At 40.2% G+C, this 23,417-nt stretch overlaps 1 protein-coding gene across 1 annotated transcript; it reads left to right on the forward strand.

Moving 5' to 3' along the window:
• Positions 1-1,430: 1,430 nt before the first annotated feature.
• Positions 1,431-6,670, forward strand: LOC309581607 (carboxymethylenebutenolidase homolog; the record flags this gene model as incomplete). The annotated part of the gene is made up of 5 exons (XM_082296303.1): positions 1,431-1,636; positions 2,231-2,338; positions 4,216-4,358; positions 4,741-4,832; positions 6,491-6,670. The coding sequence occupies 5 exons, from the start codon at positions 1,431-1,433 to the stop codon at positions 6,668-6,670; spliced, it is 729 nt and encodes a 242-aa protein (XP_082152429.1).
• Between the last annotated feature and the right edge of the window lie 16,747 nt (positions 6,671-23,417).

Consider the following 23,417-nt stretch of genomic DNA (forward strand, 5'->3'; position numbering starts at 1 on the left):
CTATCTTTGGGAGTGCCTGCGGTTTCTCCAGGCAGCCTCCTGTACTTCAACAAGCTCATTCATCTTAGGTTATAAGAAGAGAGGTAGGAAGCACTTTTGTATGAACAGACCTCTCAAGCATTTTCAGGCATTTCAAGCATTATGGGGGGCTTATGGTAGGAGATAATCTCCCATGAGTGTCACAGCTTCCACTTTCACATAATGCCAAAACAATCGAGGTTTCATTCTGAAGATCAGGCTATTTCATGGTTCCTAGCACCAAGCCTGACATTCAGATGTTGGGAAAGGTGAGATAACAATTAACACATGTAATCAATTCTCAGTTATCAGCACAGGGGATTACTGATGATGAGAGATCATCCATCTCATGGCTTTATCTGAATGAGCTTGATTAGAGCAGTAAAGACATGTCTGCCCAGTTCCTGTATGTCTACACCACTATCAGTCGGGGGTTATGGTTGTAATCAAGTGTTTTTGCTCAAACTCAGTGCTGGCCCTGCCAGATCTGGTGACAGCAGCCCCGGGGTTGGGAGAGGATGGTGAAGAACAGTGTCTCTACACTATGCATTGGGGAGGATGATTATCTTGGGTATAAAGCAGTCTAAATGCACATAAAATTTGGATTCTTTTATTGAGCCAGAGTGAATCATGCAAACTGGGAAGTGTTGTGTAGGGCATAAGCAAACAGTGAGTCTCTGTGGCATCAACTCTCTGTTCTTCAGTCTGTCCATAACAGGGTTCCGAATGTGTCCGTATTGCCTAGGCAAAATTTCCCATTGCTCTGTGAAATGTAGCCCTCTGCTGCTCGAGTTAATGGAGAGCTGAGGAAGGCATGTATTTTTACAGGAATTTGCTGCTCTTCCATGAAGATTAGATGGTTTTATGAAGTACATGTTACAACGTAAACTGAAATAAGAGGTTGATGTAGAAATGATGAAGCAGAGACAGTCATAATGTACATGCCTGTGTACTGCACCCCCAAGGACAAAGTCAGCACATGACTAGGAAATGCTACTATTATCACTGCCCCTGCAGACTTAATTGGATTCCTTGTACAGATGCATTGTAACACCACTTTTAATTACAGGATCACAATCTACTTTTTGCACAGAGTCCATTCCAAGCTCTTGACACAGAGAGTCAGAACAACTTTTGACTTTAATCTGTCTAGCACATCTACTGGCTCATTGTCTCTAATTGCTACTTTTGGAGAAAGGACAAAACCAAACACTCTCAAATATTCTGAATGAGGCATGCACATATGCTTTACTTGCAATCCCTTTCAAGGGCATAGGGGCACACGGCATTGGAATCTAGTTTACAAATCCATACTGTATTTCTTTTCTAACTGCTCCCAGTAAAATTTTTTTCAACAAATTATTTTTACACTCTTGCTGTCTTTTTCTTCTTCCTTTTTTTTAGGTTTTCAAATGGCTGATCCTTTTCTATATAATACTGGAGAAAGGTCTCACTATGGGTGCCTTGGACATGAAGTACAAATTGAGTACCTTAAGGCATACATTTGTAGACCATCTTTTTCCACGGACAAAGCTGTGATCGTGGTTCATGATGTATTTGGATGGCGGTTCCCAGATATTAGATACATAGTCGATTTGATGGCAGGTCATGGATATATGTAAGCAACTTTCTTTCCTATCTTCACCTTAAATGAACTGGTAGATCACCAGGCATGGCATATGATGTTTCCAATATACAGAAGGCAACCATGCCATTTCAGTCTGAGCACATTAAAAAGAAAATGAACAGAACATTTCCATGGAGCCACCAAAGATACTAAAACTGACCCAGGAAAAATGGCTACCTGAGCACAAAGGACTCTTGAAGTGCCTGTGTTTGTGCTTATGAAGCAGCATGGGTGATCCAAAGAGAAACAGCTATTTTAACCTTTTCAGAACCAAACCTTTTGAACATTTGCTTTAGCTTGTAATAGCAAAGAAGTATTTATGTGTTTATATAGAATCAGATTTGTTTAATCCCTTTCCTTTTGTATTAAGTGTGTCTAAGGAAACAATGAGCATTTATTTGTGTCTTCTTTTTTTTTCCATACAAAGGCATATACTTTTAGCTCTGCTGATCAGCAGAAAAGGATGAGTAAAACATGATTCAGACCATAATCATATAGATGTGTACTCTAGACTAGAAGATATTCGGAGACATTTAGACATGCACAGATTCAATGAAAATTGACTGAATTCCATTTCTCACACAGAACCATCTGCCCAGACTTCTTCAAGGGGACAGAACCCTGGAAACCTACTGATCACTGGGTTGACTTTCCTGACTGGATGAAAAATCATGATCCTATGAAAGTAGACAAGTAAGATACATATTTGTACTTGAACTTTAAAAAGCATCCAGCAAATAAGGGGAATTTATAGGAAATATTAGAAGTGGCACCTCACAGCAGGGCAAGCCAGCTGCACAACCACAGTTTCTTATTCTGGGTGATTCTTCTGTGGTTCTGGGCACTGTCTTGGCTGGGATTTGAAAAGGATCATCTGCTCTGCCCATCACTGCTTATTTTCCCCATCTTGCTTTCCTGGGCCCTTTTCTAACTATGTTATACTGGCCACACAGTGTTTCACAGGCAACAGTGTTTCACAGGCAACAAAATACCCAGTACTCTCACTCACAAGTGCTGATTCTGCCCCCAGTTCCTCAAGATAAAGAGGAAAATTCTTCTATAACTGCAGATATTATCTGCCAGTTGTCATGTGCTCATCTTGCTTTCTACCTTGCAGATTATGAAGGGTACTGATGAGACTCTCCTGAGCAGCTCTACACAAAAATTTGCTAGACTGACCAAAACCTAAGATACCTCTGATCAACTGTACTATTTTTTTCAGTGTGAAATAGAGGGATCATTATCTGTACAGCCTAACAGTGCCAGTAACAAGGTTTCCCTGAATTACGGGAGGCATTACTGTTTCTTCATCATCTCTTACCACAGCTCAAAACTTCAGAAGATGATAGTGAGGCAATGACACCTTATTACTCAGCTACCATCCTGCAAGCCACAAGTATTCTTCTGACCCTGTCCAGACATTCCAGCAGCTACATCTTCAATGTCTCCCAGCAAAGTTTTTGACCATATAATTGCAGAAACTGTGACCAAATTTTTGAAAAGACAAATGACTAACAATTATAAAAAAATCCCACCCCAAAGAGGAGCAGATATGTAGATGCTGTCTTAAAAAATTAAAATCTCAGGATATGCCTTTGCTGTCTTCTGAGGGTTCACTTGTAGGTGAACTTTCCAGTTTAGATCCATTGCTCTTTCAGAGAACATGGAATCCAACATGCCCATGACTTTCTTAGCACCCTTTCAAACAAACCAAATCTGAGAGAGCATGGCCACAGGCCTAGGACACAATGTCCTCTTCATGTCACTCTCATAATGGTTTTTTTTTGGTCAGCCTTACCAAACCTGAATGACCATACAACTCTACCTAATCTTTGAAAACATAGTTAATAGTTTATGCAGTCTGCATTTAAACTTAATTTAAAACTCTGTAGGTAATGAAGAAGATAAAATTCTTGAGACCTAAGAAGTCAGCAATTAAAAAAAGATTTACTTTTTCTCACCTACAATGAAAATATTTTTCATTTTTTTTTTCATTACACCTCACGCAAAAGTTATTTTTTAAACATTGTAGTTACTGACAGTGTAATTTTGAGTAATTGCTTCTTTAGCATAACATTCTTGCATGTGGCCTTGGTAGGATATCTTAGTATTAACTTGTGCAACAGGAATGACATAGGAAAAATCTTTATCTAAACAGGTGAACTCTATAGAGATAGTACAGTGAAGCTTATCTATTCCTACAGTCCGTAATGCAAGGTGTTGTTCTACTTGCAGATATGTCTTGTCTTTAGTTGTCCTGTCCTAGACAAAGTGATTCAAATAAAAATTTACTAATTTTGAAAACAAAGGAGCAGGTGACAATTCAGGTAAGTATTTAAGTGCCTACACCTGTACTTCCCTAAACTAGGACCAGAGATGTTAACACTCATTTAATAATAGAAGCCAATTATCTAGCCTGAAATGAGCTTTTTAAAAGTAATCTCTCTTTTAAATGATTGGAGGTGCAGGCACAGAAAAAATATCATGTATGTCTTGTAATTTACTTCTTAAATTGTCAAGTACTGGTTCTGCAATAGATTCCTTAGTTTACTTTTGTTTATATGTCTTAGGGAAGCTGATGTTGTCTTGAAGTATCTAAAGGAACAATGCGGTGCAAAGAAGATTGGTATCGTTGGGTTTTCCTGGGGTGGAATGGCAGTACATCACTTGATGCTGAAAAATCCTCAATTAACCGCTGGGGTGTCCCTCTATGGTAGTGTAGAACACATGACAACTTACTTGGGTTCACATGACTATGCATAGTTTGTAATTCTACTCATTCCTTTGTAACAAATTTCTATAAAAACTCAAAGGTGAGTTGCAGATTTTAATTATGGTTATTTCAGCAATAGGCTATATTGGTATAAAAATTTTAAGAATACTGTAAATAAGAAAAAAATTAATTCCTTGTTTTGGTACCTGGAGAGCAGGGAAATATGCTTTCCAAATGTTTTTTCTCCATCCAAATAGCCACTGTCCTGATCTAAGTAATGTACCTAATGAGTAAACTTAAATAGAAATTTTGTCTTTTAATTTGCCATTTATCTTGCAGGAACGCTAACCTCACTAATAGACTGTTTCTCAAAACATTATAGGAATAGTTAGAGACTCTGAAGAAAGATACGCTTTACTAAATCCCACATTTTTCATTTTTGGCGAGAAAGACCACACTATTTCTTTGGATCAGGTAAGTTGTTGTTCTGGAAAGACTTCTTCTTTTCCCGTAGTTCATTTATCCCACACAGAAATCCTCCTTAGAAACCATTTTCAGATACAAAAAATTAGACAGCTTGGATGGTTCTGTTTATATTTCAACTTCCCTCCTATTTGTTTAGGTTATTCAAAGCTTCCTTTTTGAGGTGAGAAATACAGTAAAGAACAGTCATGAGCTTCTGAGTGGCTAGATAAGCGGAGTGTGAAACTGGGCAGGGATATCCAACTTGGTATGAGCCAAGCATCTCAAAAACTTGTATGCTACTGCTATGGGTGAGAAATCAGGTAGTTAAACCACTGAATCTGGACACTGAAAGGGGGGAAAAAAAGGAGTTTCAGCTGCTTTCTGAAGTTCAGTAACTGAACTTTCTGATGATGGGGACCAATGAATAATTGCTTTTGCTACAAGGAGACAAACTGAACTGTGTCAAAAGAGTGGGCACGGATTTTAGCTGAGATAATAACAACTTGTAGACTCAAATGTTTTGGCTCCTGGCTGCCATCTGTGTTCTGATATAACCCCTACTGTAAAGCATATGTGACAGGCTGGATAAGTATATGGGTAGGAAACTGGTGCCCTCTTCTGTGCATAAACTCTTTTTCTTCAGTCACAAAGATAACATACCACCTCCAGCACAGCTTGTTTTTTAGGGTAGCGTCTGACTGGAGAACTGGCAGTGTTCTCTGGGAATGCAGAAGTCATTCAATATTTACTTCTAACTGCATTAGTCAGCATGTTAATCTATACCTCATATGTGCCTCCTTCACACAGGAAAACAAATCCTTCACTCCCTGTCCTCATTTTATGATGAATGTGTCTTTTTCCCAGGGGCACAATTTTGGCAAATGCATCTCTTCTGTCATGTGTTACACATTGAAACCACGCCTTTTGCTCCTGAAGCTTTCTTTCTGTGCAGGTTGTGTAAGAAAAAATTCCTTCCCCCCCAAAAAAAAAACCCCTCAAATACCTAGTTTTCTGCACTGAAAAACAAAAGGGCCCCATATGAAAAAAAACCAAAACCAACAAAAAACCATGAAATAAATCACAGTACTCTCTCTAATCTGCACAATGGGTAGAAGTGTAGAAGTAAAAACCTGTGGGGCAAAATAAGTGTTCATTCTTTTGTTTTCTGACTTTTAATGGAAATAAGCAAACTGTGCTGGAAAATGTATATGGTGATTAAACACAGGATTAGTACTTTGCATGTAAACATGTGTGAACTAATCACCAAAACATTGTGCAGCAGCAATGTCTTTTTGTTGTTCAGTAAACCAAAAAATAAAAAGCCCTCCATGTTTTCTTAAACCATGTCAGTAAGCCTATCAAAATATTTCGGACTGATGGTCACTAAGGTTTATGGAGTATGTTCTCTCAAGATCAGAACTTAAAGTGTAGGTTACAAGCCTAAGAACATTAACACACCTCTTCCTTTATGGCAATGAGATTTACCAAACTATCTTTGCTGCAACTGTTGAGGTTCTTAGACTCATCCATACAAAAAAAAAAAGAGTTTGGTCTTACACCAAAGAGGCATTTTCTCTATGAGAAACAGAAATTAGGCAAACTTAAAAAAGCCCCATAATGTAATGGAAAAAAATGCCTTTTTTTTTTTTTTTTTTTTTTTTTTACAGATCTTCTTATTGGAGGACAAGCTGAAACAGTACTGTAAAGTACCATATAAAATTAAAGTTTATCCTGGGCAAGTTCATGGGTTTGCACAACTGAAGCCAGAAGATATGAAACCTGAAGATAAACCTTATATTGAAGAAGCTAGAAGGGATATGATTGATTGGATCAAAATGTTTGTTTGACAATAGCTGAAAGGAATGCTAGGCTTCAAGATCAGTGATTGATTTAATTTGAGAGAAGAAAATAGTCAAGGGAAGAATATTTTAAAAATTGTCACAAACCAAAATAGGAACATTTTAATTTATAGCTTTAAATTATTGTTTACAATATTTACAGAAGATTGTGAAATAAAAGTTGGACTAAAGGATGATTAGGCATTAAAATTTTTTTTGAAATTTTCTTGCTTTTTATTTACTTCATTATTTTACATTATGGCCTTGATAGTAATGATAGTGTTTATCCCTTTGCCTTTTCTAGTGAGCATGACTTCATCATGACTTTACTTGAGTAATTTCAGGCTTTATTTTGATATGATGGTGGTCATAGGTGTTCACATGGAAGTACCCTGCGTTTGCATACAGACATTTTCTTTTATTATCTACAAAGTATTTTTCTCAGCTGTGCTGGGAAAAATTTCCCATGCCTGAAACAAACACTTGGCTATACTAAGGAGTTAGGAAGGAATGATATTGTTAGGTGACACCCTCCAGGTATTCCCTTGGTGATATTAAGAAGGGTATTTCTAGTATTCCTTCATCAACATCAAGAAAAAACATAAACAGTCCTTCCTGTGGAAGTTACCCAGACATGAACACTGCAGAAACAGTGGGTTTGTTGTCGTGGTCTAAATTGTGGTGATCAGGCACAGGGCTCATTCAATCTTGATTATATTTTTTGCTTTGTGTTATATCCTTGTTCCTCTCTCAAGTTCTTCCCCTTTATCACCCTTATATCCTCCCAACAACATAATGTATAAACAAAAATAAGCATCCCCCCCGTACATGCTGGCTCTGTGTGGTTTTTTTATTTCACTGCCTTGGTAATGACTTGGCAGCTAGTGTTTACTCAGAGATTCTCTAAGGAACCCATGGCCCTTTTTATTTTCTACATCTGTCGGTTTCTCACCCTGTCACCTTGTTAATGTTGCCATAAGTTAAGGCTAGCTAACTACATTAATATGAATTTCCCTTTGATATCAGGAATTTCTGGCAGTTTCACACATTGTTATCCTATCAGTGCAGCTATATGGTCATGGCATGCTGGCTGTCCACACACCTCAACAGACCGAGCGTGTTAAACAGTACTTGCTCGATGAGCCTCTTAAAAGGGCTTACACTCTTTTATGTGCTCTGAGTTAGATGCATGGGAGAAATACCAACAGTATTCTCAAGAGGCCAAAAAAAAAAAAAACTTCACTGGCAACTATAGAAAATCAGAGGACTTTGGCAAAAGGTTTAGAGCAGCATTCTATCAACATAAAACATCTCACCAAGTCTTTACCTTGTCTGTTCAATTTAGCAAACTCCAAGCCCATCCGATTTTAAATTACTCAAAACTCAAAAAAAATTACGAAGGAATTAGAAGAAGAAAGAAGGAAAGACATAGAAAAGAACAAGTATAGCTACCACTCCTAGTTGCAACAGTGTTCAGCTGACAGATATTCCAAGAGGAAGTAGGGTCACGACACGCTTGCCTCATGTCTCGGCTTAAGTACCCTTTGCACTGCATTGCCTTTGGTTTTCCTGGGGCCTTCCTTCACATCATCTGGCCACTCTGGGGCTAGACTGGGGCTCCAGAGGGAGGTGTGGAGCATTGCCTCAGCTGTGCCGGGCATTGGTGGCCACAGCGGGGCTGGGATACAGGCCTGGGGGGTAGGGAATGCAGGGCACGGCCTCACCTCGCCAAAGGCAAGGCCTGACCTGCCCCTGCCCTCACACGTACACAGCTGAAATGTTTCGAGCCGACAATCCTTCCAGTCTCTCACAGTTGCATGCCGAGCTGTATTAATGCATTGATACATTTTGGAGTCCTTATTCAATATGTCAGTAGCTGTTCCTGTTTAATTACAGGAAGGGTGCCATTTCTGTGTGTGACATCCTGATTTTTGATAATTACTCTTTCTGACACGAGCAGGAGTTCCTCTATCACTCTGTTGCTTGCAAAAGGGTTCACATTTTGGTACCCTTTCCCTTGCACCTTCTATTACCCAGACACAGCCTGATCCACACACAATCATTTTGTGTGGGTGTGTAAAGAAATACCACCAGTCTGCCACAAGAAATCTGGAGAACCTTCCCTCTTTATGGAATATAAACCTGATGGTGTCAAAGCACAGATTTGGCAGCAGTTACCTTGCCTTGTCAGGGAACCGTCTCGTAAGACTCCTTGCTGCCTTAATCTCTGGTGAAGATAAGGCAATGGTGAGCCACAGTCCAAAAATTATATTGTGAGACCACTTCAGATGGAAAATGTTTATATCCATGGACTCTAACCAATAGGAGAATCTGCGCTGCTTATTTCCCAAGTCTGAGGTTCTGCTTTGCAGTCAGTGAGCTTTCAGGCAGAAGAAGAAAGAAGGATTTTTTTTTTTTTGAGTGTGTAAGTAAGGGCATTTTAAGGTATATGAGCACAGTGATTCTTCTTTTCAGTTGTATTGGGGACCGTGAGATTTGTGACACAAGTGGTTATCTCTTAAACTCAAGGACTGACAAAATTACACAACCAAGGTCACTGCTGTACATGAAAATGTTCACTTTAAGGTGCACTACAATACATTTATCATCAGGGTGACTTGCTGCTATTTGTCATCCAAAAAATGATGGAATTGAGACTCTTTTCTTCTTCCAGTACTGGTAAATAAGCATGGCCTACTGGTTGTTGTGCATGACACAGAACTGAAGACATTATTAGTTTATGTAATACTTGCATTTAGACAGTCCTTAGTCATGGAGGGGTTGTTAGAGTTGTCTTCTTTTGGATTTACTACAGTCAAGCACTTAAGATTTTGCATTTTTATTCTAGAGTCCTAGGACTACCAGGCTTAATTCAGTGCAAAAAGGGCACACATGTCCTGAAATGACCTAGGAAGAAGGTGACTGGTAGTGTGCTGACAAAAACAAACAGTTCACTAGACCTAGCCACTGGCTGCCTTCATGGTTCTCAGGAATGAAGGAAGGCATCAGGAGCAGGTTATAGGCCAAAATAAACTTTGGGCCACAAAGATGGCGAGAGGACTGGAGCACCTTTCCTGTGGAGACAGGATGAGAGAGTTGGGGTTGTTCAGCCTGGAGTTCAGTGGGAGTGGGGCAAGGCTGGGGACTAGGGGTGGCTGGGCAGCGGGGCTGCCTCCATCTTCATGCTCCACAGGTGCAGTGGAGAAGGTTGTGTCAGGAAGGCACAGGGGAAGGTGAGGAGGCAGTAGGCATCAGGGGAACCATGGAGCTCTGAGATGTTTCACAACTTCTCTGGGGCAACCTGCCCAGAGAAGTGATAGGATCTCCCTCTTTGGAGAGTTTCAAAACCCTTCAGGGTGAGTAAAACATTGAGTGGTGGTATAGTAAAACTAGTCATGGTCTCATCCTGGTCCATGGTGGGAGATTGGACAAGGTGAGTTCCAAGGGCACCTTCAACCTCCAACCTCCTTTGATCCCCAAAGTCCCCATGCTGACCTGACCTGGTGCTTTTGGCACAAGTCTCTGTTAGCCCATGTCCCCAGGGGGCTGTACCAGGTCACTACATGTATCTTGTGTTGCCAAAAGTCCAGGTCCCAGTCCCACAAACGTTCCCATGTGTGCCAAGGAGAGCTCCAGGCCCTTGGCACCACTCCTGTGCCTACATAACCCCAGAAAAATTCTCCAAGTGTCATGGCTTTGTGAAGATGGCGCTATACATGATGTCATCTTTGTAGGAGACAACGGACAAGTGTGATGAAGCTCTTGGAAATAGGAATTTGAGGGAGCTTTGAAAGCAGTGTCTGCCGTAGCTCGTCCTGAAGTGAAAAATGCCGGTTGTGTTATTGGTGTTAAAACCTGTTTGAAGTGGGCTAGAAACATGCACTGCATGTGCAACAGCTTTTTCCTGTCTGTTTTCCCAAGTACTATGCATCTTCTTGAAAATAAGCATTCAGTGGGGAGCCTCTTTAGGTGGCGCTTGTCCCTATGATCCAGGTGTTTTAGGTGTGGGATAGAGTGTGTGGGATGCAGCTGCACGTTGTGTAAACAGATTTTATAGGAGAGATGTGAAAGCCTGCTTGTACTCTTCTCCAAAGGCACCGAGATATTGGTCATCAGGGCTGGCACAAGGTGTCTCCAGCCATTCTGGGCATCCAGGTTCTCCTGCTGCTCACAGCATGTGGCCACATGTGCCATGGCCTCTGGGGTGCCTGAGAAATTGTTTCTTGGGTTGGTTAGTTGACCTCACCGGTGGTGGATGGCCTGACCTCATCTCTGCTCACCCTTCTCTGCTCTCATTCTCCCTCTTCAGTGAGCAGGTAAGGAATTTGCAAGCAGTACGTAGAAGTCCCCTTCAGGTCTTTCTTTAAAAGCTACGTTGGGGCAGGATGCCTCATACCTACAGAAACAGGAGGATGGTTTGCCTTGAGAGAAGGAAATGAGGCGGTTTTTAGCACTTCTCAGCCCAGAGGTAACTATAGTTTGGGTGAGATCTGGTGCAGTTGGTTATCACAGCTTGTTTTCAGCACTGCATAAACAGCACCGTGGTAAACAGCTTCACAGCCAGACCATACTTGCTCCAGTAAATGTCCACAAGATGGGGCCCCTTTCCTTGACTGCCATGAAGAAGACTTTTAGGGAGTTTGGCTCTAATTACAGTAATCAACACTCTGAATGGTCCCTGCCAAATCCTGCAGTAAAAGTACACCAGTGTCAGAGGAAACCTGGCTTCCTAGTAAGTGGGAAGCTGTAGCAAGCAAAGCTGTTCAACATTGTTGTCTCTGTGTGCAGCAAGGCACCAGCCTGCTGGGTTGTGATAAAAGGTGGAATGTCACCTGCTCCTTAGGAGTCTGCAGTTATTCAGAGAAAACACCGGTTGTCATACAGCATCATCACACCCTGCATTTTATTTTGCAGTACTGAATATTTATCAGTTTATCTTCTGTACGTTGCAAAATCAGATTACCTTGGGATATCATTAGAGCTTCATAAGACAGTAAGTTGGAAGAAGCATGATTTGAATTTTAACCCAGGGGTATTCTCTTTATGCTTGCTCATCATGAGTCAGATCTTTTTCCTATATAAGCAAGCATAAATAGAGTTACACTAAGCTGCTTAAAGGAATTTTAACTGTGGCAAACAGTTCTAAAATGCTGAGCTAATCTCCTTGCAATTCTCTGTTAAACTTGATTGGCCAAATAATGAAAAATCACTTTAAAATTCATCACCAAAATAAAGCTCAAATGAGAGGGGCAGCCCAAATATTTATCACTGCAAAAGTAGTATTCAAAGAATAGCAGCTAGTGAAACTGAATTTCTGCCATCCAAGCAACACCACTGCTCACTAGAGGTAGCAGAAACCTCTACTTCAGAATGGAGTATTGTGGAGACAGATATGTGTCTGGCACTCCTATGCAGCACGAGAAAATGGGGAGTAGCCACCTTGATGACATGTCGTAGAAGGAGCTGGTCAAGGACAAATGAGCAGTGGGAAGAATAAATAGATGGATGAAGGAAAAGGCAGAGAAGCATTTCAAACTAGAGCTATTTGGAGTCTTGTTACCTATTTCTGTGTTGATGCTGTAACACCAGGCTCACCACTATGGGTGAAAGAACAACAGAGATGCTGTTGTGCTGTGGCTGCAATATTAGGAGTTCACAGATCAGACTCTGCCCAAACTGAGTCTTACCCAAATTGTTTTGTTATTTAGTTTTATTTTCTTGGGGGGGCGGTTGTGTGAGAAAACAAATCTTGAAACTCTTTTTAATACCATTTGCTACATTACAATTGTAGCAGAGAAGTTGAAGAAAGATTATTGGAAGTGTTATTAAAGGTCTTATTTGACATCTATTTGAATTAGTTAGAAAATCTAGAATGGGATAAATGGCTAAGACATATTCCTAACAAAAAACAGTCAAGCATCGAAGAGCACATTTGATTTTTATTGGCAGCATGCTGCATTTCACTTCAGTAAGGGGGCCAGCCAGACCAAGGAATATTGTTCCAGTACATGCATTTACATGGGAATAAGTGAACAGTTCCATTTTGATTAGTTAAGAGTGACAGCAGAGCAAGATTAAACAGCTTCTCAGACTTGGGTAGAATAAATGCTCTGTGTGTATGACTACCTAATGCCTGTGAAGGGCAAGAGTAGGAAGCACCAAATGTTTAATTTTTGGTTTAAAAAGATGCTACAGTGGCCTGTCGCCTGTTGAAAGGAACAAGAAACTAAACTGAGCTTGAGGGTTTCTTCTAAAAAGACCTCTTAGGTCTTGAACTGTTTAGAAACCTTTCTTCACTTGAGGAGAAATGGAGTAATTTCCAGTTTGTCTTCTAAAATACATACCTCTGGAGAAGTTACGTATCTGGGATGTATGAGGATGTGTTGTATGCACAGCACTGGTGTATGTCTCTATTCTTCTGACCACCCTTGGTTCAGATTGCACAATTTATAACTTTGCAAAGAAACCTTCTGCTGATTTACCTTCTTCAAGCTGATTTCTTAGAACTTTTAGAGATGCTGGTTAATGATGGGTTCCCTGGGAAAGGATTATACATGGCAGGAGATATAAGAGACCAGCAAGGTGTAGGTAGGCAGCAGCAGCTTTGGATTCCCTAAAGAGGAAGGGAAAAGGGACATACAGCATGAAAGGTTGAAGGGAACAGTAGTCAGAAAATCAGCATGCTGACAGTGGGGTCCCACAGGAGTAACAACAAGAGGTTACCCAGTGCCAGCCTGTGAGGAGGAACTGTAAGACCACATGAGAAGAGTGGTTATGAAGGACAGTGTGTGGGGACATCACATGGAAATGTAGTTATCACATGCTGAATTGCTTCAGGCACAGAGCTAGGAGTGGTAGACTGACATAAACCCTTCCTTGGCCTTAACACACTTGTGGGTTATGCTGACTGACCTGAAATTCATGAATATTTATGGAATAAACATGTCAGCAGCCTATTTACAATAAACACCTGGAATTTCCCTTCCAACCTTACAGTACCAAGTGGGTATTATTAGGTGTCTGGAAGGGGTTGGGGAGGACTGCATGAAGATTGACTCATCATATTTGTTATTGCAGATAACAACTGGTTTTCATTTCTGCTTTCCTGCAGATTCCTAGATGGCTGATGAATGAGGTCCTGCCCATGTGATACTGGAAGCAGGTTTGACTATGAGGGTTGTGGGGCAGGAAGTACAAGTTGGGCACATCAAGGTATATGTTTGCAAACCACCTGCCAGCACAGGCAAAGAAGCGATTGTGATTCATGATATATTTGGATGGCAACACCCAAACACCAGATACATGGCTGATAATGCTAACAACTAATGGATACATGTAAGAAATCTTCTATTATCCAAGAAAGCCCACTCTTTATGATTTCTACCCTCACGTTAGAACTATTATTCTCATACATGAGAGGAAACTATTACCAGGGCAGTTTGAGTGACATATTTCCATAGTATAAAACCAAAAAGGAACATTGCTGTGGAACGTGGCAGAGTACGGCATGCTTCCTTCATTCTTTGCTGTTTACAGAAGAAGTGCCTGCACATATAGAATGCATAGAATAGTGAAAACACAATGCAGTACAAAGTGATTCTCGGCAATGTGAGATGGCTTTTAAAAATAGTGTGCTCTGAAACGCAAGTGTCTATTCTGTTTTTACATGCCTTCTTAAAATAAGCAGTCATTCAATTTGAGTTATATGATGGGATTTTAAAAAACCGCCATCAGAAAGCAGCAGAAATATGAATGAATGTCATATATTTTGAATATGATATTGAATATGCACATTGAATATGTGCATATGAATGATTCATATGCACACATGGGTATTAAATACAATCTTCTTCCCCCCCTGCACACCTTTCACACTTATTTTTGATGTCCAGCAACAGTTAAATTCCAAAAGGAAGCAAAATCTTGCAACAACTGGATATGGTGCAATGTACTCAGTTTGGTTTATACATTACAGACATTCATACAGGGTTCAAACAGGCCTGTAGTTCCAAAAAGCAAACCTCCACATAATCCTGTAGAAGTCTAGATTGGAGACATAGTGCTTTTAATGCCCTGAGCCTATGGAGTGTGAGGGAAGCCAGATGTCAGCAGACAGTTGCCCTGTGGCTGAGGTCTGTCTGTGGAACTTGAAAGGAACTCTGTGTCTCTGGAGAAAAAAATGCTACCTTTGCAAGTATCAGGGTTTTCTGATACACTGGAACAATGCAAGGATCTATTGTCTGTTCCTTGCTACTGTCTTTCCTGAGGACTTGGCATCCCCTATTCTGCTCCATGTTTGGAAGCATGTTTGTCTTGTGACCAAATGCAAATGTTCTCAACATGAGACTGGATGCACACTCTTCATGCTGTGCAGGATGCTGGCAAATCACTGGTGTGACAATGTGCTGCTTTGTTACAGTAAGAATCTGCTCTGTCAAAAGTACCCAGTGTCTGATCAATTGGTATTTTTCCATACTACCTTGCAAATTTTCCTTATGATTCATGCTATGCCATACTTGTTTCTGGGATACCTTCTTTCCCTCCACCTGAACTGTTAAGAATGCAGTGGTCAAGGGAAGAAGGCTTCAGGAGAACTGAGTGTTTTCAGGCAGCAGTGTCTGAATGAAGTTGTATGTGTCTTCAAGATGCTGCTGAACTGGTGCATTTGTGTTTACTGAGAGGAAAATAGATGGATTTTTTCCTACTGTGGCATGGGATGAAGAGCTATAGGAACTCCTTTTCAGAGACCATATTAAGCCTGATGTCTAGTATCACCTTATTAGATCAGTTTGAGTGGGAAAAACAGTTCTTCTGCATGGGTTTGGAAAGGTTCACTTTCAAAGCAATCAGTGTGTTTCTGACAGATTCTTATCCAAAGACTGCACAGTTTTGCCCATTCATTTCCAAATACAGTTATGGTCTGGATGTCATTGTTGGGGTTTTTTTTATCATAGAAATTGTAGAAATGATCAAAAAAGGTGAAGAAAGTAAATGCTTGCAACATACTTCAGTCTGATTCAGGCCAAACTGATCCAGTCATTTCACCATGTTCAATAACATCCATGAGGTGTGTCTGAGGACAGAGAGAGCCAAAGACATTTTAATAAGTGAAAGATGATTGCTGTTTCCTAGGGATCCCATTGCTCCCAACTGGGATGGGCTTGGGAGAACACACAGCAGCACCTGCTGGTGACATAGTGATGGCAGCCTCCAGAATCCCTGCTTGTTTCCTTTCTGCAAGAGGAAACTGTCCTCCACTAGTGAGTGCACCACCACAACTCTGCTGCTGGTCATGCGACGCATTTCAGCCGAGGTCATCCTGAGCCAGGGTTTGCATCCTGTGATGTAGGAACTCTTGAGTACTGAGTGGACTCTTACTGCACTTCCCTTTTTCCAGTCACCAAATGAGTAAAACCCTCCTCCCTTTCTTCACACACAGTTTCCCTTGACTTGTTCTTTGCTGACCTCAGTCCATCAGGTGTCTGTTGTTTTGGTTTTATCTAGCTCATTAGTAAGTCTCACCATGTGCTCTGCAGTAAACAATTATTTTATTATCTTGGTTTACATGAAACCCATCTATGATGAATTTATGTTAAATGCTATATGTTGTATGCAAAATGTAAAATTTTTGTAATCAGGACACAGTTTTATCATATTTTATAAGATCATCTGTTGTTTTACTGTGTATAGTTTCAAATTATGTATTCAAACTCAGGCAAAAACATATAAATAGTATAGATAAAAGTATCAGTATTTTCCAGATTTGTATCACAGAATGTATTTTGTGGTTTAGTCATTGAAATCAACATTTATAGATACATTTAAATCTTTCCTAATGCTCATAGGTATTTCTGTGGAATAGTTAACAATGATATTAAAAAACATTACTTTATCAGGAGAAAAGATATCAAAATTATGTCTGGATAGAAACCTTCCATGCAATGAAGGGCCAAAAAAAATCTCAGTGTGGTGATTAATTAATTTTGATTTTTGTGTCTGTGTGTGCAGAGCCAGCTGCCCAGACTTTTTTCAGAAAGAGAAGTTTAGAAACCTTCTGATGAGTGGTCTGAGTTTGAGGATTGGCTGAAAACTTGAGATGGCAGGAAAATACACAAGTAAAATGTCAAGGAGCTGGATACCACACTGCCTGCTGCTGTCAGATACTGCCTTTTCCCACTTTTTTTTTGGTTTGGTTTGATTTGGTGTTTCTTTTGGTTTTGTTTTGTTTGAGATTGGATGCAGCTGTTTTAGCTACACTAGCAAAAGTAGTCTTTTAAAATGACTTACTAGAAGTGGATGGAATGAATGATTTTGCCTTGAAGAGAATTCAAGGACAACTCTCTTTGTAGTTGCTTGGTGAAGAATTTTTGTCACCCGCTGTTGGTGACATGGGCTGCAAGTTGCTTCCTCTGCCTCAAAAATCCCAGTTTAAAAGTGCTCAGTGACCCAAACCATGAGAAACCATAATTGTGATCTGGTGGTTCACTGAGTGTAACAGACTAATCCTTTAAGGGGTTATAGGGAAAGAAGAAAGGAGTTTTTGATTGTGCCAGAGAACTTTCCCAGCATGGTGTAATTGCCCCCAGGGAGTTGAGGGCTGCATCATCAGGCACAGTGAGGGTCAGCAGCAGCTCCCTAGGGAATATGGTGCTGGGAGCCAGGAGGAGTATCACATCTTCCCCCCCCGTGTGCAACACTGCCTGCACATTTATCAGCAAAGACCTGTCACTAGCAGGCTCTGCTGCCTTAATAACAGAGAGGGAAGCTGCTGGCAAGACAACACTGAGAGGGGTCAGACTAATTACAGGCCAAACTAATTAACTTTCCAGGGAGAGCAAATACCTTGGATTCTTGGGAGTAGCTACATCAGATGTTGCTGAGCTTGGGTATTTGGTGAGAAGGTTATGGGAGACATAACTGAATCTTTTCCAGAGTCTCCTGTCTCTGAGGGGTCAGTTGTTGTGGAAACTTTTTAGCTTGGAATCTGTCCCCTCTCTGCTGAAATGGGAAGGCAGGGTTGGGTGCTGCCTGGCATTTCTTATAGGCACTTCACATATTTCAAGTGTCAGCTCCAGTCAGGAAAGAATTTTTTGGCACTTAATTTGCTTGTTGTGTGTGTTTGTGTGTTGGCAGATAATGTTGTGTTTGCAAGGCTGCAGTGTTGGGGAATTTCACTGGTGTGTCCAAGGGGGTGAGGAGCTGGGGCTGGGAGCAGCCTGCAGGTGATACAAAAGCCTCAACTGCCACCTCGCTCCCACCAATACTTTCTCTTTACTGTCTCTGCATGGTGACACATGCTTCGGGGGTAAACAGGTATCTTCAGAACGCAGCATCTTGGCAAGATGTATTTCAGGCTACACTGAAAATTCTGCAAACATCTATCATGTTTGTTACATTGACTTCCCTGCAACAAATATCCCAGATGACAACGTATGGTTACTGTCAGCATTTTCACTGACTAATAAATAGTATTTTCTAGAGAGGTTTTTACTACTTTTCTATCAACACTTACAAAGCAAAAATTCATCCAGCTTCTCACAGAATGGTAAGCTTTTGTAACTCTTAGGTAGGTGTGTAATCAATATCCATAGTTTTTCAATCCATCCTTTTATGTTTTCTTTGATGTAGTTATGTTACTTTTTTATTGAATCCCATTGAGATTCTTTTTTTTCTTTCTGAGGATATCAGATTAGCAACCCCTAACATTTACCTGAAATAATTAATTATTTAAAGTATGCAAAAGAAAACATAGTAGCAGCATATGCAGGTGACAGTCATATGCATCTCTATATTTTCATATTTTAATACTTGTTTTACTATGGTTGCTTGATTTGCATTTTCTTATATGTTCCAGAGAAGCTGATGCTGTCCTGAAACACCTAAGGGAGAAGTGTGGTGCAAAGAATTTAGGGGTCATTGGTTTTTGAGGGGGTGGTGTTGATGTAGGTCACCTGATGATCACACACTTGGAATTAAAGGCCAGTGTATCTCTCTATGGTAGGTAAATCCAAGAATGTCCTACAGCAGGCACACATGCATAAATGTATTGTGTAAATTAAACACTTGAGGTAGCATTTTTTTTCAAGTGAGGCTATCACCTGATGAGGAGAGGTATTTTCAGCAGAGTTGGAAGGATAGTATGCAAAGAAGATGGTGGAGAGGATATTCGTTCCTAGTTTTGGAACGGGTCAGAGCAGCCATGTCCTTATTTTGGATCTGGACAGACATACATGTTGTCCTTCGGTCACTTTCCCAATTTAGCTTCCTTTTTCCTGTTTACTACTGCTCTGCATACTTCAGAGCCAGAACCTCACCCGGGAGCAGAGAGTGTTATTTTTGTTGTAGCTGCTCTGTAAGGTTAGATTGCAGTTACTTTAAAACCAGATTTCCTTTTGTGCTCTGCTCAAGAAGCTGGGATAGCTGAGCTCCCTTTCCTGATGTTCTCAGAATGTAAATTTTGGACTACTAACTAAAGCATTGGTTTTCCCAGACAGTTTGGAAGAACTCAAGCTTGTACGCACAGAAGACATCTTTGAAGTCTTAATTCAGATATTCAGTCTATATCTTAAGAAACTGATTTAAATAGAGTTTTAATCTAGAAAGGTATTCTTTGAGGAGCCATGATTCCAGTAACTTCAAAAGTAAAGCTAGTATGTATGGCTACATATTATACAGCCATATTCACATTATGAAAATTTCTCACTGCAGAAGCAGAATGCTCTATTTGAGTCTGGATTTCCCCTAAAATGTCAGTTGAAGATTTTGTTTTCATGTTTCCTAGGACTAATCAAAGATTCAGATGATATATCCAATCTCACGAACTCTAAATTTTTCATTTTTACTGAAAATGATGTCTTTATTCCCCTTCATCAAATGTGCTAATAACCTCCATCATCTTTGATTTCTGCATGTTTTAATTTCCATCCTGTGAGTCAAAACTCAGCCTCCTAATAGTGCTTGAAGATCAAAAAATCAAGCAGAAATATGGAACTAGGCATAGAAGGGCTAATGTAACCTAGGCAAAGAATGAAATCTATATATATATTTTTAAGTGTCTTTCTTTTGTGGAAGTATGGTTACTAACCCAAGTAAAAATGTTTTATCAAAATTCCACTGCTGTTTTGGAGTCATCTACTCAGGCACCTATGCTTTGCTGTATGACACTCTTTTCTACTGGTCCTAGGAACCCATAGACCATGTAGGATGTGACAAATTGCATCCATAGGTGTCTGTTAGAGGCTTTTTGTTCAGTTATAGTGTATGTAGCACTGTCATATATTTCACATATAGGAAATACTTTTGTTATGTCCATGTCTTTGCAGATTGTGAGACCTGCTTTTAACAAATTTTCTAGAATCTGACTGCAAGAGCAGGTGTCATGTTTTAACATGCTTTGAAATATTCTCCAGTTCCTTGAGATTCATATTAATGTTTGATGATAAATTAATGTTAATGGTAAATTAATCTGTGTATTATGGCCCTTTTTCATCTATGTTCCACATAAATCACAAGTCCAAAATTTAGGAACACAAATACATTGTTTGGTGAAGCTCATTTAAGAGAGATGAAGCCTTTTTGGGCTTGTAGCCTGGTGGCAGATGTGTATTTAGCAGGTGATGTAATGGAGCACTGTTGGGGTCCCTCCCCCACCGTGTAGCCCTGGCAGAGGGGCCCTGAGGGCACAGGCACGGGGTTTCCCTGCCCCTGCTCAGCCTCGTTCCCATGGGTTGGTTTGTGTTCCCTGCGCGGGCAGAAGGACCCTCGGGTCCCGTGACTGGAACAGTTCCTGGGCAGAGCCCCGGCCATGTGGCTGGAGAAATAAACATCTCTGAAACAGCTATCAAGAATCTGTCTGTCCATATATATTTCCTTTCCACGGGACTCCTGGTTTGATATATGCATGTTGCAGTATCCCCACTGCAACAGAGCACATCTTGTTTCAAACCTTGTGGCTAAGGTTATTCAGAGGGGGTACTACTTTCTCAGATTACCTGTGGCTCTGTGAAACACTATAGATTCCCAAACTGATCAGTCTGATCAGTGTGCAATGCAGTCTGCAGACAGGACATTTTAATGTGAGACTTACAACCATGGCTGCTGCCCGAAGAGGAAATCTTACATTTCAAAAAGCAATCCATGTTTTTTTGCATGGTGTATTTTGTTAGCTCGTGTTTCCATCAATGATATGACAAAATTCTCCACGTTGCATCAGCTCAAGATTGCATCCACCCCAGCACCCAGACTCCCTTTGTGGCCAGCAGTGGCTTTGTAGGGAATATTCCCCCCTTGCTAAACATCTTGGCAACCTTCACTTTAGGGGATTTCTGAGCTAGATGTTGCCACTCCCGCACTGTGTCGAATGGCCACTGGTAGACCAAGAGTCTGTGGATTTGCCAGACCTTTTTGGAACCTGCTTGAACTGCTGATCTCTAGCACACCTTGTGACAGTGACTTCCATGGTTTAATTATGGCTCATAATTAGAGAGGGAGGAAGGCTCATTACCATTAGTTTGAAACCAGCTGCTTCGTATCTTCATCGGGTGCTGGTACTTCTAAAGCTGCAAGAAATCCAAACATGAGTATGTCCCCTTTCACCCTTTCAGTGCTACAGATAAAGACTGTATGTAATTTAAATGGGGTGAAAATGTAATTTAGGGAAATCTTAATTTTACTAATGACAGTGTCTCAAATTAAATATACTGTCAGGGAAATATTTATTGTGGTGTGTCTCATGTAAAGATAGTCAGCAGTACTAATGACCTGTATTTCTGTTAATGGGATTGTAAAGGCTTTCCTCCTTTACATGCTGCTAATGGCCCTCCATCTTTCCCATGTCTTCAGAGAATTCTGACCTGAAACTGCTGATTAACTGTTGATTTCCATGTGACACCACCTATATGTAATATATAAATGCAGCTGTTTCTTGGGTGATACAGCTGTCATAACACGTTTGCCAGGAGAAGAATGCAGAAGTCTGGAAGTGTATTGTGCTTTAATTACCCCAGTGTCAAACCAGGATAACTCCACAGTAATGGTGTTCCATTAATGCTAGAAGGTTAGTTAATGTGGGAGAGGACAATCAAGACGTCTATTTAGAGAATAGCAGTCATTCATAAATTCTGGAATGGCATGTGAACTGCAACACCAACACCGTGACTAAGCAAAAAGGAAAAAACCAAACTGAGATGCAGCATTTTCTTGAAATGAAAGGGTAGATAGCTACCCAACCATATCATCATAGTTATTTTATATATATACACACACATATATAAAAGCATGTATATATGACTAAATCTATATTTAATATATATTATTATAGTTACTACAGGTACAGCCAAATCTTCATGATAAAAATGTAAGTCCCCGAATAAGAGCTGGAAGTGTGAGATCTGAAAGAGGTGTGTGTTTACAGTGTGAAGTGCAGCCAACTGCATGTACGGAGAACATGGATGCATTGCATTAAGTTTTGACTTCTAAGTGAAAAACCAGCACATATTGCCTATCAAGGAACATGAAACAACAGGAAATCAAATTAAAAGCAGTTTAGTTTTCAAAGTTTAACGTTAATATTAAGGTAAAGTGGAATAAATTCTTTACGTATAAAGAATTATTTCCAGGACCACGTGACTGAGAAAGTGGAAATGTGGTTAAACAGCTGTAGTGGAGAGAAGGTTCTGCAAGCATTGATGCCGTTTTTGTTTTCTAGGAATGAAGAAAACTCACAATTTTTCTCTCATTTATTTGACTTCTGTTATCTTAAGCTGGTATGGAGTACCTAAGGTCCTTGAACGCTATACTTCGTAGCACACAAGTGGGAAGAGCCAAAAATGTAACCCAAAAGGGTTGGGTTTTGAGCCTTATGACTTTGCTCTGGAATTCTTGGATAGGCTTTTTTTCATTTGTTTGACTTTAATTTAGGGATTGCCAACAAAGAGCACTAACAAAGTTATTTTGAATATGAGAAAGCAGCTTATATATGAGGACTAAATTGTAAGGCAGAAGTTTGGTAGACTAGTGAGCATTTAGTCTGTGTTTCAGATGTGCATCTGAGGAAATAGGGAATTTTTGATTTCTAATACATTCAGCTTAAGGTCTTTAAGAAAGAGTCCTAATAATCCCATAGAAAGAAAATCAGGAGAATGGGAAGGAAGCAAGGGTCAGCCAGAGACTTTAACTGAAAATGAAAAAAAATGTATAACATACCCTGTGAGATGATAAAAATGTCTGTATTTTAAACACTTATTGTATAGCATGTATGTACAGCAATCTAGAAAGCTATTACTTCCTTACATGCTACTTATTTCCATTCTGAAAGAGAAAATATTTCTCCTGTAGTATATAAGCTTTGCCTTGTATAGAGCTTTGACATGACGTCTCTACTTCAGTACCTCACCCTGCTGATGACTTTAAATAAGTCTTTTAGCCATGGATGAACAGTCTAAGGAACTAATTATGCCAATGTAATGTTTAAAGGTGGTGCTACCCCAGCCTTCAAAAACGAAGAAACACCCTTAAAAAAAAAAAAAAAAAAGTATTTTCTAGCTGGATTGTTCAGCTAAATTAACATTCCGAAACTGAAAGAAAAAGCCCTCCAGGGCTGAATACCATTTGGTGTAAGTTCAGAAGAGGGGCTGGTCCTCAGCTCCAGCAGCTCCTCACAGCAGCACACCCCTCCTACGCTCGCAGTGAAACGAACGGCTTTAAAAAGAGCGGCCTTCGTCACTCCGCCAGGCACAAAGATAAAGGCAGTAGCTTA

This window comes from Coloeus monedula, assembly GCF_965178545.1.
Source record: "Coloeus monedula genome assembly, chromosome: 1".
Classification (NCBI taxonomy): domain Eukaryota; kingdom Metazoa; phylum Chordata; class Aves; order Passeriformes; family Corvidae; genus Coloeus; species Coloeus monedula.